General features: G+C 43.7%; 1 protein-coding gene and 1 long non-coding RNA gene across 2 annotated transcripts in view; both read right to left on the bottom strand.

Annotated features, from left to right (window-relative positions):
- Positions 1-6,950: 6,950 nt before the first annotated feature.
- On the bottom strand, positions 6,951-7,918 carry LOC307027599. Its single transcript, XR_013804690.1, has 3 exons — positions 7,647-7,918; positions 7,404-7,471; positions 6,951-7,283 (listed from the first exon to the last, which is right to left on the bottom strand). It is a non-coding gene; the product is annotated as an uncharacterized lncRNA (long non-coding RNA).
- Positions 7,919-15,626: 7,708 nt separating this feature from the next.
- Positions 15,627-17,698, bottom strand: part of amph (amphiphysin) — a gene marked incomplete at its 5' end in the record, with an annotated part of 32,429 nt that continues 30,357 nt past the window's right edge. Inside the window, 3 exons of the mRNA XM_079695879.1 lie at positions 15,627-16,717; positions 16,839-16,940; positions 17,087-17,275. Of these exons, the coding sequence (XP_079552005.1) occupies positions 16,613-16,717; positions 16,839-16,940; positions 17,087-17,275 (396 nt within the window). The 3' untranslated portion in view covers positions 15,627-16,612. The remainder of the gene's footprint in view (positions 16,718-16,838; positions 16,941-17,086; positions 17,276-17,698) is intronic.

Here is a 17,698-nt window from a genome sequence, read left to right as displayed (position 1 = left end):
CCATAAACGACCGGACAAATATCTACTTTCCCTACTCGCCCTCTGCCTCAATAACAACGACTTCATCTTCAACGACCAACACTACCTCCAAATCCATGGAACGGCCATGGGTCAGCGTTTCGCCCCCTCATACGCCAACATTTACATGAGCGAGTGGGAGCGAGAAGCACTGGCCAAGTGTACCCATCTACCATCCCTGTACCGTCGATTCCTGGACGACATTATTGGCATCTGGCCCCATGACATCTCCTTATTCCCACAGTTCATCAACACCCTCAACAGCCATCACCCCACCATCAAAGTAAAATACATCATACATGAACACACAGTCAACTTTTTAGATACCACAGTTTTTTTCCAACCTCTCAACAACACACACAAAAAAATACTCACTAAGGTTTACTTTAAGTCCACGGACACACATTCACTACTACATAAATCCAGTTATCACCCAAAACACACTTTCCCAGGAATCATCAAATCTCAAATTATCCGTTTTCACCGGATTTCCTCCAAACCATCTGACTTCCACCATTCCGTTAGGATTCTGTTCCATAGCCTGCAAGCAAGAGGCTATTCCAAACGCTTCCTCCGTCATATAAAGGACACCACCTTGGCCAGCCTCGCTCCCACTCGCTCTCCTCCTCCGCCTCCCCTTAGAGGAAATCCACCTCAGGTCATGGACTCGGACCAGTCTCCACTCCCAACACCCCTCTCCACTCCCGAATCTTCCTCCCCCCACCCTAACCAGGGTTTGCATCCCACCCCCCTCTTCCCTAACCCCAACCCCTTGGGACGTGGAGACTGCCCGGACCACTCCCCCACCGACAACCCTCCCCCACCCAGTCCTAACCCCAACCACCCTCCACCTGACCCTAACCCCAACCCTAACCCTAACCCTAACCCCAACCCTAACCCCAACCCCAACCCTAACCCTAACCCTAACCCCAACCCTAACCCTAACCCTAACCCCAACCCTAACCCCAACCCCAACCCTAACCCTAACCCCAACCCCAACCCTAACCCTAACCCTAACCCGGACCCCAACTGTCAACTCATCCCATTTGTCTCCACCTTTTCCCACACCATCACAGGATTCCACCGGACAGTTAAACATAACTTCTCTCTCCTCCAGTCACAACCATTCTTCTCCAACCACAGGGTCATTTCAGCCTACCGGAAAAATCCAAGCCTACACGACATACTCATACATTCCAAATTTAGCAGCAACAGAGCCTTACCACCTTCACAACATAGTCACCATTACATCAACAGAAAATACATACATAACCAATACAGTGGAGCAGCCTTCCCTGCCCTTGGTTCATTTTCCCTTAATCACAGCAACATAGTCTACATTATCACATGCAACACCTGTAAAAAACACTACATAGGCGAAACAAAACACACCATACTCACCCGTCTCAAACAGCATCTGTACAACATTGGGGAAGGTCGACTCCCAACCCCCCTGGTCACCCATTTCCAACAACACCCGCCAGACCAACTCATCATCTCGGGCCTGGAAACCAACGACCGGTGGACCATCGGGCAGAGGAAGAGGGCGGAAATATCTTGGATCCAGAAACTCGGGACAACCATACCCAGGGGACTCAACGACAGCTAGCTCTATCTCCTCTGGATCCTCCCTCTCCTCTGCCCTACAGTCCCAGGGATGATCTGTACTGCTCCTCCTCCTCCTTGGTCCATACACTAACAGGATAACACACCCACAACACCCATCCACAGACCCCTAGGCCAGTGCTAACAATTCCCATACCGGAATCCATAACACTACCCCTAACCCAAACCTAACCCTAACCCTAACCCTATATATCTAACCCTAACCCTAATTTATATTCTTACCCTATAATCTGAACCCTAATCTTAACCATTTGGGGTCATATGTCTAACCCTAACCCTAATTTATAATCTTACTTTCCCTTAAATAGATAAATACATTTAGGGTTAAATGAGTTAAAAATTAAATATTATAAATATAAAAAATATTTTTAATATAAGTCTATGTGGGAATTTATAATGATTTTTTACTATAATACACTGCCTTTACGGGCATTTAGTATATTATAATTGACTTGCAGTTCATGGAGTAACCACTATGAGTGCTAAGGGTCATGTTACCTTCAATTCCGCCGGATCTAACGTCACTTCCGGTTGGCGGCAATATTATAATTGACTTGCAGTTCATGGAGTAACCACTATGAGTGCTAAGGGTCATGTTACCTTCCATTCCGCCGGATCTAACGTCACTTCCGGTTGGCGGCAATATTATTATTGCCTTGCAGTTCATGGAGTAACCACTATGAGTGCTAAGGGTCATGTTACCTTTAATTCCGCCGGATCTAACGTCACTTCCGGTGGGCGGCAATACCACTTCCGGGCTAGTAATTACATGTGGCGGCGGCTGAGAGAGCATGTGTATTAAGATTCTACTAAAATCCTCTGACATCCACATGAAATACTGGTCTTTCAACATCGAGAGTGAGTACGTGTGATTATTAACATGTTAGAGACCAGATATCAGGGTCCATTTGTGTAAAAATAAATTTTAAATACTTACATAAATAAATAATTTCAATATACACTTCACAAGATGGCTGACTCTAATCATCTTTACTAATTCTCTCTGGAAATGAGAACCATTCTATTTTCAATTAGATTTAAAGTTTAACACTATTGGGCTGTGAGTGTGTGGGTGTGTTTGTGTATATTTGAGCTTTTTCAATTAGATTTAAAGTTTAATTCAGGCCTCTCAGGTGGATAAAAGGAGGGTGGATTTATCTTTGATTAGACAGCACCCCATGGCTGTTCATAATTGATTTAATCCGGTTTCCTCCATTTTTGACAGGTCCTGTTTTGGCTATTTGTGTCTGTGTGTCCCTCTGTGTTAGCTATTTCAATTAGATTTAAAGTTAAGTTCAGGCCTCTCAGGTGGATAAAGGGAGGTGGATTTGCCTTTGATTAGACAGCACCCCATGGCTGTTCATAATTGATTTAATCCGGTTTCCCCCATTGTTGACAGGTCCTGTTTTAACTATTGGTGTCTGTGTGTCTCTCTCTCTCTCTCTCTCTCTCTCTATGTGTACCCACCTCAAAGCTCACTGACCTGACCTACCTACCTGTCCTTTTCCCCAAGTTGGGACCGTTTAGAAAATAACACAACACCGGGGACTTGATCATCCCCGGCTGGGGCCACCCTGGTTTGAGAGTGTCTGGTGATAATGGCCGAAACACTCGATGATCTCTGGGTCCATCACTGAGGATGTGTTCAAAACAAGTATAAAGGACTAATTTGTTCCCCAAAAAACCTCTTTTTTTGAGAACAAACAACTACTGACTATCTGTCACCATAACCTCTTCTCCCAAGTGAAAAAGAGGTGCACTTGCACTACCAGCTGCCGCCACTAGATGGAGACAGGAGACCACAAATGGAGGACTGGCTGACAGGAGAGGTATATGCACCACTCTGGCCTTTTGCCTAATCCTAAATTACTTCTCCATAAAAGGTTATTTTACTCTCAACTCCAACAATTTAAATTAACTTAAGGTACACTCTTACCCTTAGTCCCAGCTCTAAACTTAACCACTCTGGCCTTTTGCCTAATCCTAAAATCAATATTATTCATAGACTATCTTCCCCTCAGTTTGACCACTAATCCCAACCACTTTGGCTCTTTGCCTAAACCTAAACCACATCCCCCCTCCCCACTTTTTCCTCCTGACCTATTGTTCGACCCTGCTCTGGGCGAGGTTCAACGTAAGGAAATGGGCCATAAACAGATACCGCCAAAGCGGCAAGGGGAGGGCATTCGTTGGTAACCACCCTCTACCCCTCCCTGTGTCTGTCCTTCAAGCTTAATTACTCTGTCTACTACACTTTACACACTTATGACCCAGTCATGATGCTAAGCTAGGGCATGAGCCGACACGTCCTCGTAGTGCGCGTGCCTTTCCTTGGATCTCTGTATAACCATGAAGTCGTCGGGCGACATGGGGAGATCCGGTGGCCCTTACAAAAACCTAACCCTAGCCGGAGCCTGGAGGAACGGGGGACTTGCTCCGAAACTAAGTATGATTGGCTGAGTCGCTCGTTTTCTTTCCCACCACATATCAATCAATTATTTAGTGATTAGTGGTCTACTGTCATGAAGCCCCCTCTTTTAAAATACTCCTGAACAACTGAGATTGTCATTCATAGCTAGTGTAGTAAGAACAATGGTAGAAAATCCACCTAGCTGACACATCTCAGATTGGGAAGGACTGCTAATAGGATAATAACAAAATAATCCAACATTTTTACTTTCAAAATCTAATTAATTAATGACTCCACTTATGAGTCTCAGGCCGGGGTCAGTTATGCTGCCGCGAAGAGTTCGTCTCTGTTGTCTGAGGGCATCTTTCAGAACATTCCCATACAATGAAATATATCATTGAAGAGCTAGGGTGAACCACCAGGGTAACCTAGCTCACTTACCGAAGGATGGGAATGATTTCTGACCAAATAGGACAAAATAATAAGGCACAGTATTATCTTTAGATTATACCTTAATTACTTATGAGTGTACCTTTTTAACTTTGCCCTTAGTCGGACCGCGAAACTTTGTGGTTAGACTGAGAGTAGAAGAGGTCAACTGACCAATTCTACTGAGTGAAGGCGTTTAAACATCCGCTTATATTCACTCTTAAAATAGGAAAGTGGTTGAGAACACAATAGAAATGATATCTGGATTTAATTTAATATATACCACTCTAACTTTACTCTTAAATAGATAAATACATTTTGGGTACAATGAGTTTAAAAATAAAATAATATAGATATATAAAAAATATTTTTAATATAAGTCTGAACGGATTTATAAGGATTTTTTATTATAATACACTGTATATTATAATTGACTTGCAGTTCATGGAGTAACCACTATGAGTGCTAAGGGTCATGTTACCTTCAATTCCGCCGGATCTAACGTCACTTCCGGTTGGCGGCAATATTATTATTGCCTTGCAGTTCATGGAGTAACCACTATGAGTGCTAAGGGTCATGTTACCTTCAATTCCGCCGGATCTAACGTCACTTCCGGTGGGCGGCAATACCACTTCCGGGCTAGTAATTACATGTGGCGGCGGCTGAGAGAGCATGTGTATTAAGATTCTACTAAAATCCTCTGACATCCACATGAAATACTGGTCTTTCAACATCGAGAGTGAGTACGTGTGATTATTAACATGTTAGAGACCAGATATCAGGGTCCATTTGTGTAAAAATAAATTTTAAATACTTACATAAATAAATAATTTCAATATACACTTCACAAGATGGCTGACTCTAATCATCTTTACTAATTCTCTCTGGAAATGAGAACCATTCTATTTTCAATTAGATTTAAAGTTTAACACTATTGGGCTGTGAGTGTGTGGGTGTGTTTGTGTATATTTGAGCTTTTTCAATTAGATTTAAAGTTTAATTCAGGCCTCTCAGGTGGATAAGAGGAGGGTGGATTTATCTTTGATTAGACAGCACCCCATGGCTGTTCATAATTGATTTAATCCGGTTTCCTCCATTTTTGACAGGTCCTGTTTTGGCTATTTGTGTCTGTGTGTCCCTCTGTGTTAGCTATTTCAATTAGATTTAAAGTTAAGTTCAGGCCTCTCAGGTGGATAAAGGGAGGTGGATTTGCCTTTGATTAGACAGCACCCCATGGCTGTTCATAATTGATTTAATCCGGTTTCCCCCATTGTTGACAGGTCCTGTTTTAACTATTGGTGTCTGTGTGTCTCTCTCTCTCTCTCTCTCTCTCTCTCTATGTGTACCCACCTCAAAGCTCACTGACCTGACCTACCTACCTGTCCTTTTCCCCAAGTTGGGACCGTTTAGAAAATAACACAACACCGGGGACTTGATCATCCCCGGCTGGGGCCACCCTGGTTTGAGAGTGTCTGGTGATAATGGCCGAAACACTCGATGATCTCTGGGTCCATCACTGAGGATGTGTTCAAAACAAGTATAAAGGACTAATTTGTTCCCCAAAAAACCTCTTTTTTTGAGAACAAACAACTACTGACTATCTGTCACCATAACCTCTTCTCCCAAGTGAAAAAGAGGTGCACTTGCACTACCAGCTGCCGCCACTAGATGGAGACAGGAGACCACAAATGGAGGACTGGCTGACAGGAGAGGTATATGCACCACTCTGGCCTTTTGCCTAATCCTAAATTACTTCTCCATAAAAGGTTATTTTACTCTCAACTCCAACAATTTAAATTAACTTAAGGTACACTCTTACCCTTAGTCCCAGCTCTAAACTTAACCACTCTGGCCTTTTGCCTAATCCTAAAATCAATATTATTCATAGACTATCTTCCCCTCAGTTTGACCACTAATCCCAACCACTTTGGCTCTTTGCCTAAACCTAAACCACATCCCCCCTCCCCACTTTTTCCTCCTGACCTATTGTTCGACCCTGCTCTGGGCGAGGTTCAACGTAAGGAAATGGGCCATAAACAGATACCGCCAAAGCGGCAAGGGGAGGGCATTCGTTGGTAACCACCCTCTACCCCTCCCTGTGTCTGTCCTTCAAGCTTAATTACTCTGTCTACTACACTTTACACACTTATGACCCAGTCATGATGCTAAGCTAGGGCATGAGCCGACACGTCCTCGTAGTGCGCGTGCCTTTCCTTGGATCTCTGTATAACCATGAAGTCGTCGGGCGACATGGGGAGATCCGGTGGCCCTTACAAAAACCTAACCCTAACCCCTAACCCTAACCCTAACCCCTAACCCTAACCCCTAACCCAAAAACCTAACCCAAAAACCTAACCCCTAACCCTAACTGACCGGAGTGATCCCATGTAAATTTTGTCCAAAAACCGGAGCATTCCCTAGCCCTAACCATACCAAGTTTGTTATCCCTGTGATGTTTGAAATATTTGACATTGTCCAATGTCTCAATCTTCACACCAACACATCATGGCGTATATAGCAACGTTTATCAGTCAATGTATTGTGAAGATATGCGCTTGTCCAGTTGTAATGGAGATGATCTCTCGGCTGTAGATCACGGTCTCCATTACGTATTATATAGCTTCACTATTAGTGAAGCATATTCATTTGTTCCACAATAAAACATTGCACAGGAAGCATTTCATTTACAAAAAATGACAAGAGCTTGTGTGGCGTTCAAACCCGTTTATTGAATGGTTGACATCAGTATGAGAAACATATATTAATCCTTAATGTCGGAGGGCTGGATTGGCACGCCAACCTAAGGGGGGTGAAAAAAACGTGATTAGCGATTCTAGTAATTTATAAGCTGTTTAGACTAAGCAATATACATTTGTTATATATTTGTCATATCATCCCTGCAGTAGTTATCATAACTCACTCAACTGTTCTCCTGTCATAGGTCCCAGGTTCCGTCACCGTAAAGACTCCCCAGGGAAACAGCGAGACCTGTTTTATCATTCCGGGTGGGGTTATTGAGCAGGATAGAGGAAGGGGTGGTTTTTTATTGTGTACATTGATGTTTGTTTGTAATATTTTTTCTTTCATAAATTAATTAGGTATTATTGAATTCTCAGCAGGAAACCGATGGACTGTCCACTAAAAGTAAGGAATGAGTCCTTACCCCAAGTGAAGGAGTTCAAGTATCTCTGGGTCTTGATGGGCTTCGAGCAGGACCACGGCAACAGGCCTAGTCACGGTTCATGATACAGAACAATCCTGTAATACTGCAAACCTGCAAGAGGAGGGACACAAAAACTCCGGGGAGCGATGCCCCGGGGGTTGAGTTAGTGATATGTATTAATGAATGTATAGAGGAAGTCTAAGTGTAGACCACCCTGGCTTATTTGGAGTGCCCTCAGGGGCAAAAGTAAAGGTAACTTTCTGTCTGTCCATTTGGTCACCCGTGTCTCCAATGTAAAGTCCTAAGATTGTACATTTGGACAATTAAAGTCCCTAACGGGGAGTAAGTGATATGCATTCATGAATGTATACATAGAGAGGAAGTCCAAGCCTATAAGAGCATAAACAAGGGACTGGTCCAAGGTCAGCCTGAGCTAAAGCTGCAAAGAGGACAGAGACCAGCGTTAATACAAGTTGAACACTGTGCACTAACAGAGGATTCCACATCAAACCAGCGCCAAAACTGCCTTCACCACCTCAGACCACCAAAATCACCACGTTGACCACCTCAGCGGTCGTTTGAGGTGGTGAACGCGGTGGTTTTGGCGGTCTGAGGTGTGGTGAACGTGGTTGTTTTGGCGGTCTGAGGTGGTGAAGGCAGTTTTGGCGCCGATTTGATGTAGAAACCTCTGTTAATACAAGTTGAACACCGTGCACCGTGCTGGTCCGTCCCCTTGCAGCTTTAGCTCTGGCTGACGTTGGACCAGCCTCTAGTTTATGCTCCTATAGGCTTAGGCTTCCTCTCTATGTATACATTCATTAATGTGTATCACTAACTCAGCATTAGGGACTTGAGTTTTCCAAATGTACAATCCTAGGACTTTACATCGGAGACGCGGGTTCCCAAATGGACAGACAGAAAAGTACCCTCACTTTTGCCCCTGAGTGCACTAAAAATAAGAAAGGATGCTACACCGCCAACACTACCGCGTTCACAAACAACCCCATAACAACCACGTTCAATGCTTCAAACAATGCGTTCAAATCAATCAAACATCAACTTTTTGCAGAGAAAAAACACACTGCAATTCCTGCAAAGACAATACAAATGACAAAGTTGACTTACATGAAAATGAAGGATCCATGATGATGTCAGACAGTTTCCCTGTCACTCCAAAGACGTTACGATGGGCTTCGAGATGGACCAGGGCAACAGGCTCTGTCACGGTTCATGATCCAAACCCATCCTGTAATACTGCAAACCTACAAGAGAAGGGACACAAAAACTCCGGGGAGCGATGCCCCGGGGGTTGAGTTAGTAATATGTATTAATGAATGTATAGAGGAAGTCTAAGTGTAGACCACCCTGGCTTATTTGGAGTGCCGTCAGGGGCAAAAGTAAAGGTAACTTTCTGTCTGTCCATTTGGTCACCCGTGTCTCCAATGTAAAGTCCTAAGATTATACATTTGGAAAATTAAAGTCCCTAACGGGGAGTAAGTGATATGCATTAATGAATGTATACATAGAGAGGAAGTCCAAGCCTATAAGAGCATAAACAAGAGACTGGTCCAAGGTCAGCCCGAGCTAATGCTGCAAAGAGGACAGAGACCAGCGTTAATACAAGTTGAACACTGTGCACTAACAGAGGATTCCACATCAAACCAGCTCCAAAACTGCCTTCACCACCTCAGACCGCCAAAACAACCACGTTCACCACCTCAGACCGCCAAAACCACCGCGTTCACCACCTCAAACGACCGCTGAGGTGGTCAACGTGGTGATTTTGGTGGTCTGAGGTGGTGAAGGCAGTTTTGGCGCCGATTGGATGTAGAAACCTCTGTTAATACAAGTTGAACACCGTGCACCGTGCTGGTCCGTCCCCTTGCAGCTTTAGCTCGGGCTGACGTTGGACCAGCCTCTAGTTTATGCTCCTATAGGCTTAGGCTTCCTCTCTATGTATACATTCATTAATGTGTATCACTAACTCAGCATTAGGGACTTGAATTTTCCAAATGTACAATCCTAGGACTTTACATCGGAGACGTGGGTTCCCAAATGGACAGACAGAAAAGTACCCTCACTTTTGCCCCTGACTGCACTAAAAATAAGCCAGGATGCTACACCGCCAACACTACCGCGTTCAGCACCTCAAACAACCGCCAAAGAAAACGCGTTCAGCACCTCAAACGACCGCCAACACCACCACGTTCACCACCTCAAACGACCGCCAAAGAAAACGCGTTCAGCACCTCAAACGACCGCCAACACCACCACGTTCACCACCTCAAACGACCGCCAAAGAAAACGCGTTCAGCACCTCAAACGACCGCCAACACCACCACGTTCAGCACCTCAAACAACCGCCAAAGAAAACGCGTTCAGCACCTCAAACGACCGCCAACACCACCACGTTCACCACCTCAAACGACCGCCAAAGAAAACGCGTTCAGCACCTCAAACGACCGCCAACACCACCACGTTCACCACCTCAAACGACCGCCAAAACAACGGTGTTCTCCACCTCAAACGACCGCCAAAACTACCACGTTCACAAACAACCCCATAACAACCACGTTCAATGCTTCAAACAATGCGTTCAAATCAATCAAACATCAAGTTTTTGCAGAGAAAAAACACACTGCAATTCCTGCAAAGACAATACAAATGACAAAGTTGACTTACATGAAAATGAAGGATCCATGATGATGTCAGACAGTTTCCCTGTCACTCCAAAGACGTTACGATGGGCTTCGAGATGGACCAGGGCAACAGGCTCTGTCACGGTTCATGATCCAAACCCATCCTGTAATACTGCAAACCTACAAGAGAAGGGACACAAAAACTCCGGGGAGCGATGCCCCGGGGGTTGAGTTAGTAATATGTATTAATGAATGTATAGAGGAAGTCTAAGTGTAGACCACCCTGGCTTATTTGGAGTGCCCTCAGGAGCAAAAGTAAAGGTAACTTTCTGTCTGTCCATTTGGTCACCCGTGTCTCCAATGTAAAGTCCTAAGATTGTACATTTGGAAAATTAAAGTCCCTAACGGGGAGTTAGTGATATGCATTCATGAATGTATACATAGAGAGGAAGTCCAAGCCTATAAGAGCATAAACAAGGGACTGGTCCAAGGTCAGCCCGAGCTAATGCTGCAAAGAGGACAGAGACCAGCGTTAATACAAGTTGAACACTGTGCACTAACAGAGGATTCCACATCAAACCAGCGCCAAAACTGCCTTCACCACCTCAGACCACCAAAATCACCACGTTGACAACCTCAGCGGTCGTTTGAGGTGGTGAACGCGGTGGTTTTGGCGGTCTGAGGTGGTGAACGTGGTTGTTTTGGCGGTCTGAGGTGGTGAAGGCAGTTTTGGCGCCGATTTGATGTAGAAACCTCTGTTAATACAAGTTGAACACCGTGCACCGTGCTGGTCCGTCCCCTTGCAGCTTTAGCTCGGGCTGACGTTGGACCAGCCTCTAGTTTATGCTCCTATAGGCTTAGGCTTCCTCTCTATGTATACATTCATTAATGTGTATCACTAACTCAGCATTAGGGACTTGAGTTTTCCAAATGTACAATCCTAGGACTTTACATCGGAGACGCGGGTTCCCAAATGGACAGACAGAAAAGTACCCTCACTTTTGCCCCTGAGTGCACTAAAAATAAGCCAGGATGCTACACCGCCAACACTACCGCGTTCACAAACAACCCCATAACAACCACGTTCAATGCTTCAAACAATGCGTTCAAATCAATCAAACATCAACTTTTTGCAGAGAAAAAACACACTGCAATTCCTGCAAAGACAATACAAATGACAAAGATGACTTACATGAAAATGAAGGATCCATGATGATGTCAGACAGTTTCCCTGTCACTCCAAATACGTTACGATGGGCTTCGAGATGGACCAGGGCAACAGGCTCTGTCACGGTTCATGATCCAAACCCATCCTGTAATACTGCAAACCTACAAGAGAAGGGACACAAAAACTCCGGGGAGCGATGCCCCGGGGGTTGAGTTAGTGATATGTATTAATGAATGTATAGAGGAAGTCTAAGTGTAGACCACCCTGGCTTATTTGGAGTGCCGTCAGGGGCAAAAGTAAAGGTAACTTTCTGTCTGTCCATTTGGTCACCCGTGTCTCCAATGTAAAGTCCTAAGATTATACATTTGGAAAATTAAAGTCCCTAACGGGGAGTTAGTGATATGCATTCATGAATGTATACATAGAGAGGAAGTCCAAGCCTATAAGAGCATAAACAAGAGACTGGTCCAAGGTCAGCCCGAGCTAATGCTGCAAAGAGGACAGAGACCAGCGTTAATACAAGTTGAACACTGTGCACTAACAGAGGATTCCACATCAAACCAGCTCCAAAACTGCCTTCACCACCTCAGACCGCCAAAACAACCACGTTCACCACCTCAGACCGCCAAAACCACCGCGTTCACCACCTCAAACGACCGCTGAGGTGGTCAACGTGGTGATTTTGGTGGTCTGAGGTGGTGAAGGCAGTTTTGGCGCCGATTGGATGTAGAAACCTCTGTTAATACAAGTTGAACACCGTGCACCGTGCTGGTCCGTCCCCTTGCAGCTTTAGCTCGGGCTGACGTTGGACCAGCCTCTAGTTTATGCTCCTATAGGCTTAGGCTTCCTCTCTATGTATACATTCATTAATGTGTATCACTAACTCAGCATTAGGGACTTGAATTTTCCAAATGTACAATCCTAGGACTTTACATCGGAGACGTGGGTTCCCAAATGGACAGACAGAAAAGTACCCTCACTTTTGCCCCTGACTGCACTAAAAATAAGCCAGGATGCTACACCGCCAACACTACCGCGTTCAGCACCTCAAACAACCGCCAAAGAAAACGCGTTCAGCACCTCAAACGACCGCCAACACCACCACGTTCACCACCTCAAACGACCGCCAAAGAAAACGCGTTCAGCACCTCAAACGACCGCCAACACCACCACGTTCACCACCTCAAACGACCGCCAAAGAAAACGCGTTCAGCACCTCAAACGACCGCCAACACCACCACGTTCAGCACCTCAAACAACCGCCAAAGAAAACGCGTTCAGCACCTCAAACGACCGCCAACACCACCACGTTCACCACCTCAAACGACCGCCAAAGAAAACGCGTTCAGCACCTCAAACGACCGCCAACACCACCACGTTCACCACCTCAAACGACCGCCAAAGAAAACGCGTTCGCCACCTCAAACGACCGCCAAAACAACGGTGTTCTCCACCTCAAACGACCGCCAAAACTACCACGTTCACAAACAACCCCATAACAACCACGTTCAATGCTTCAAACAATGCGTTCAAATCAATCAAACATCAAGTTTTTGCAGAGAAAAAACACACTGCAATTCCTGCAAAGACAATACAAATGACAAAGTTGACTTACATGAAAATGAAGGATCCATGATGATGTCAGACAGTTTCCCTGTCACTCCAAAGACGTTACGATGGGCTTCGAGATGGACCAGGGCAACAGGCTCTGTCACGGTTCATGATCCAAACCCATCCTGTAATACTGCAAACCTGCAAGAGAAGGGACACAAAAACTCCGGGGAGCGATGCCCCGGGGGTTGAGTTAGTGATATGTATTAATGAATCCATTTTAAGGTCGGTTTCGTACTGTCACGGGTAATGAAACAAGCAGGACCCAAATGCAGATATAAACTGAAAATGTCTTTATTTCAAGGTTATGAGATATACATATACATATATATACATATATACACATATATACATATATATACATATATACATATATATATACATACATATATACATACATATATACATATATACATATACATATATACATACATACATACATATATATATATATATATATATATATATACATACATACAATGACAAAACAGGACACTCACCGCAGAACTAGTCAGGGAACAAGACGAACCGACCAAGACAGACAGAAAACCCAGAACTTAAATACACACAAGACTAATCACACAACAAGACACAGGTGAGGAGGGAGGAGAAAACACAGGGGCCCAGGTGAACATAATCAGACAATTAGACACACCAGGGAAACTAATGACAAGAGGAACACACAGGGGAAAGGACCAGACAATAACCCAGAGGGAAACATGACATGGAAAACAGCAAAAACACCCAAACCTACAAAACTATAAACGTGACATAACATGAGAATCGTGACATGATATGCATTAATGAATGTATACATAGAGAGGAAGTCTAAGCCTAGAGGAGCATAAACTAGGAGCTGGTCCAAGGTCAGCCCGAGCTAAATCTGTAGAGACCAGCGTTAATACAAGTTGAACAATGGCACTGTTTTATGCTCACCTGCTCACCGGTTCACCTGCTCACTGCTCGGTCTAAAAGAAGTGGCACCTCAGTGTTCGCATTTAAATAGGGAGCATGTAATCAACGCTCACAAGTAACAGCTGACAAACAGATCACGTGACAAATGGGCAACAGCTGACAACATGCCTTTATTTATAATGTGATATCTAAAAATGAGTCAGCAGATTTAAAACATAGATATTTAAACTACATTTAGGCTGGACAGTGTTCCGGTTATACGGGGATAAAAATGAATGTTGTCCAAATTAAATTAAATGCATTGATTGATTGATTGATTGATTCACCAACAGACTGAAGGGCTGCAGTAAACCAGCAGTAAAACATGATCAAATACGAGTCATTAAAACATTTATATCAAAAGTGAGCCTATTAAGGTTTGAAGGAATTAAACCGCTTTAATTTTGTTTTTGTTTTTATTATTATCTTTATTAATATCGAGCATTAGGGACCATGATAAACTCAGAGTCTTATATCAGCTTTAATGGTTTAATTGAAAATATATTTTAATGTACATTTAAAAAAACAGCAAAGTGGTACACACACACACACACTCCAATATATATAGTATTTATACGTTTGTATAACTCCTCTGTCTCTTTCAGTGGTGATGAAACTGTTAGAGACCATCAGACTGTGTGTGTGTGTGTGTGTGTGTGTGTGTGTGTGTGTGTGTGTGTGTGTGTGTGTGTGTGTGTGTGTGTGTGTGTGTGTGTGTGTGTGTGTGTGTGTAGCAACAATACTCTGATACACATATAAGTCCTGCATTTAAAATGATGAAGTCTCTCATAAGCATTGCCCCTAACCCATCACCCAAACCACCAACCTTAACCCCGGGGATGTTCAGAATGTGCTATTTTACGCATCCATAGCGGAATCTGAACGACTTTGGCGCCCTCTTGTGGGAAACAGAGAGTATTTATTCCACTCGTGCAAACAATTACAGGTCCATTTAACTGAAAAGTGAAAAATGCACCAATTTGCCTCAAACTCGGTGGGCACCTGCAGGGGGGCGGGTGCAACGCACACACAAAGTGGGCTACGGATGCCCACCCGCTGGAACGACTTATGGCCGTTTGAAGTCTTAAAACTACAATTAGAGTAACGAGGAAGAACGCCGCCGGGCCCAAATGTCACACACATTATAGCCATGGGCCTAAGCTTTCACCCAGAGCAGGTCCTGTACGGATGCCCACCTCGTAGCCCCAGATATGCACATTGTAAACGACACAAGAGGTGGTAAATAGCCCCTTAACCTAACCCTAACCCCGGAGAAGCCGGCTGCGAGACCCCCCCCCCACAGAGCGCACCCAGAGGACAGGCTGCATCACCTCACTTTGTAACCCAGGAAAGGAGCAGGAATCCTGGGTACATGAGTGTTAAAAGTGCATTAAACTGTTTTAATCCGACAGCCGCTGATGTGCACGGAAGTCTGTCAGTTTCGTTAACATTTGACTCACGAAATGGACAAGCATGTAAAAACAGCAGAGACGCTGCTGTTAGGGTCTCAGACTCACAGGCACACACACATGCAGAGATCCAGGGCGATGCACATGGATTTTTTACCCAGCAATAAATCCCTCACCCCAAAACGTATTTCACAAAGTGGACCTTATGAACTTTTATTTATTGATCTTGACATAAATATTTACTGTATGTACATCACAAAATGGTAGACGTTTAAAAAGGAAGTGACATCATATTTGTTGATCTACAGAACCGTTGGAATATACCAACAACATAGATTGCATAATACATTTGTTAATAGATTCCCTGTGATCGTAGACCAATAAAAAGCTTCTGTTGGATTTCTTTCTTACTATTCTATAATTTGCAATATACATATGACTTATAGCTCTACATTTGGATTTACATGAACTCTTCGATTTTATGAACTCTTCGATTTTATGGTCTGTCTATTTTCTATAATATTTCTATCGTACAATACTAACTGTAAAATATTACATTTTAATGCTGGATTTGCACTGGTTGTTTGCCAATGCTCAGATAATAAATGTCACACTCTTTTGGACTAAACACAACACTCATCATCGCTAAACTCATCACAACATATGCCAAATGAAAGCTTGGCCATGTTTTACAGAAACACACACACAGTGATAACAGTGACGACGTGTTGAAGAGAAACAACACGCTAAAGACTTTCATGTTACAGAACAGTTAAATAGATCACACAGCAACAGAACCAGTACAACACACTCGTTGTCAAGAAGGGGCAGGTTTGTCTATTTAGTTCAAACTACTTTCCTTCTGTTGGCATGAACATTTACGAATTGCATCATTCCCAATAAATTAAAACACCTTATTTCATTCAAAATCAAAAAACATCTCAGTCTCAGAGAAAGGTTGATCATACTATGATATCATGCTTATTAATTTCACTTTGCTGGGAATAATGCTACTTTTAATAATAAGGATTTAAGTTTAAGTAGAGCTTCATGAACCAGAGAAAGCCTTGTGTGGTCCAGCAGACGTCTGCAGCAGGTTATCGGGGTTTCGGGGTTGGCTACATGCTGACTGGACGGCTTGGCCACCGGTGTTTCAAACCTCGTATTTTACCCAGCTGAAATACTTTACTCCAAGCGCTGAATAAAGTTTTCTGGGAAAAGTCCTTTGTGAGCACTGGCACCAAGTGTTAACCAGTCACTTTCTCTGATCCCAGTGAGCCAGCCAGCATCCTGTAACAACAACAAAAGGACAGTCAGTACCGGATCACTACCAAATCAGTACCGCTCTGAATAACTGTTGGGATGCTCCCTGTCCGGATGCTGGTGACCACTTATTCACAGAGTTTCTCACCTGATCCTCTACTGAAGCGGTGGGAACCACCAGCACCACATCACCTCTCTTCAGCTCCAGCTCGTCTGAATTTGCAGCTTCAAAGTCGTGCATGGTCTCCACCTGCAGGCAGAAAACACCGTCACCACCTCTGCGGACTACAGACTGAGTTTGTAGACCTCTTATGCTAAATAATCACACAGTATATCAGGTGTGGATTTTTGAATGAGCGTCTGTTGTCAGCTGATAATATCTGGAGGAAGACCCACCTTATAGAGGAAGTCGTCCGGGAGCCCCGACACGCCGCCGGACGGACTCATGTGTTTAATGGTCTGGGTCTCTGCCGTCATGTCGCTGTCCCCGATGGCGGTGGGAGAAATTATGTCTGCATCACGGTCATCATCCCCTTCGTTACTCGAGGCGGGCTCAATGACCACAGAGGGGATCGGCATTTTTTCCTGAAGAACACAAACATCATGACTTTAATTCAGTTATAATAATAAAATGATAAGATAAGATAAGATGGTACTTTATTGATCCCAATTTGGGAAATGTTTGTTTTAAAAAGACAAGGCACTGTACAATACAATAAAGATGCAAAGACTAGAAATAAACAAGAAAGTACAAAATATACATGTTGAATTTAACAAGGTATTATATATACAAATATATATACATACATAAATATATGACAGAAGGAATATTCATATTAAATATTGAACAGATTATATAAATGTAAAATGTACAATGTGGTTTTATTCCAAGATAAACCACTGAGCAGTAGGACTACTATAACCTCTAGTTTACATTTATTGTGAAAAGAAAATGTGTGTTTTGTGTTTTGGGTTAAAGGCTGGACCACCAAAGGCCCTTTGACAGAA

The sequence above is a fragment of the Notothenia rossii genome, assembly GCF_949606895.1.
Source record: "Notothenia rossii genome assembly, contig: scaffold_134, whole genome shotgun sequence".
Classification (NCBI taxonomy): Eukaryota; Metazoa; Chordata; class Actinopteri; order Perciformes; family Nototheniidae; genus Notothenia; species Notothenia rossii.
Note: the sequence above shows the minus strand (reverse complement) of the source record. Positions and strands in the feature narration are given on the sequence as shown.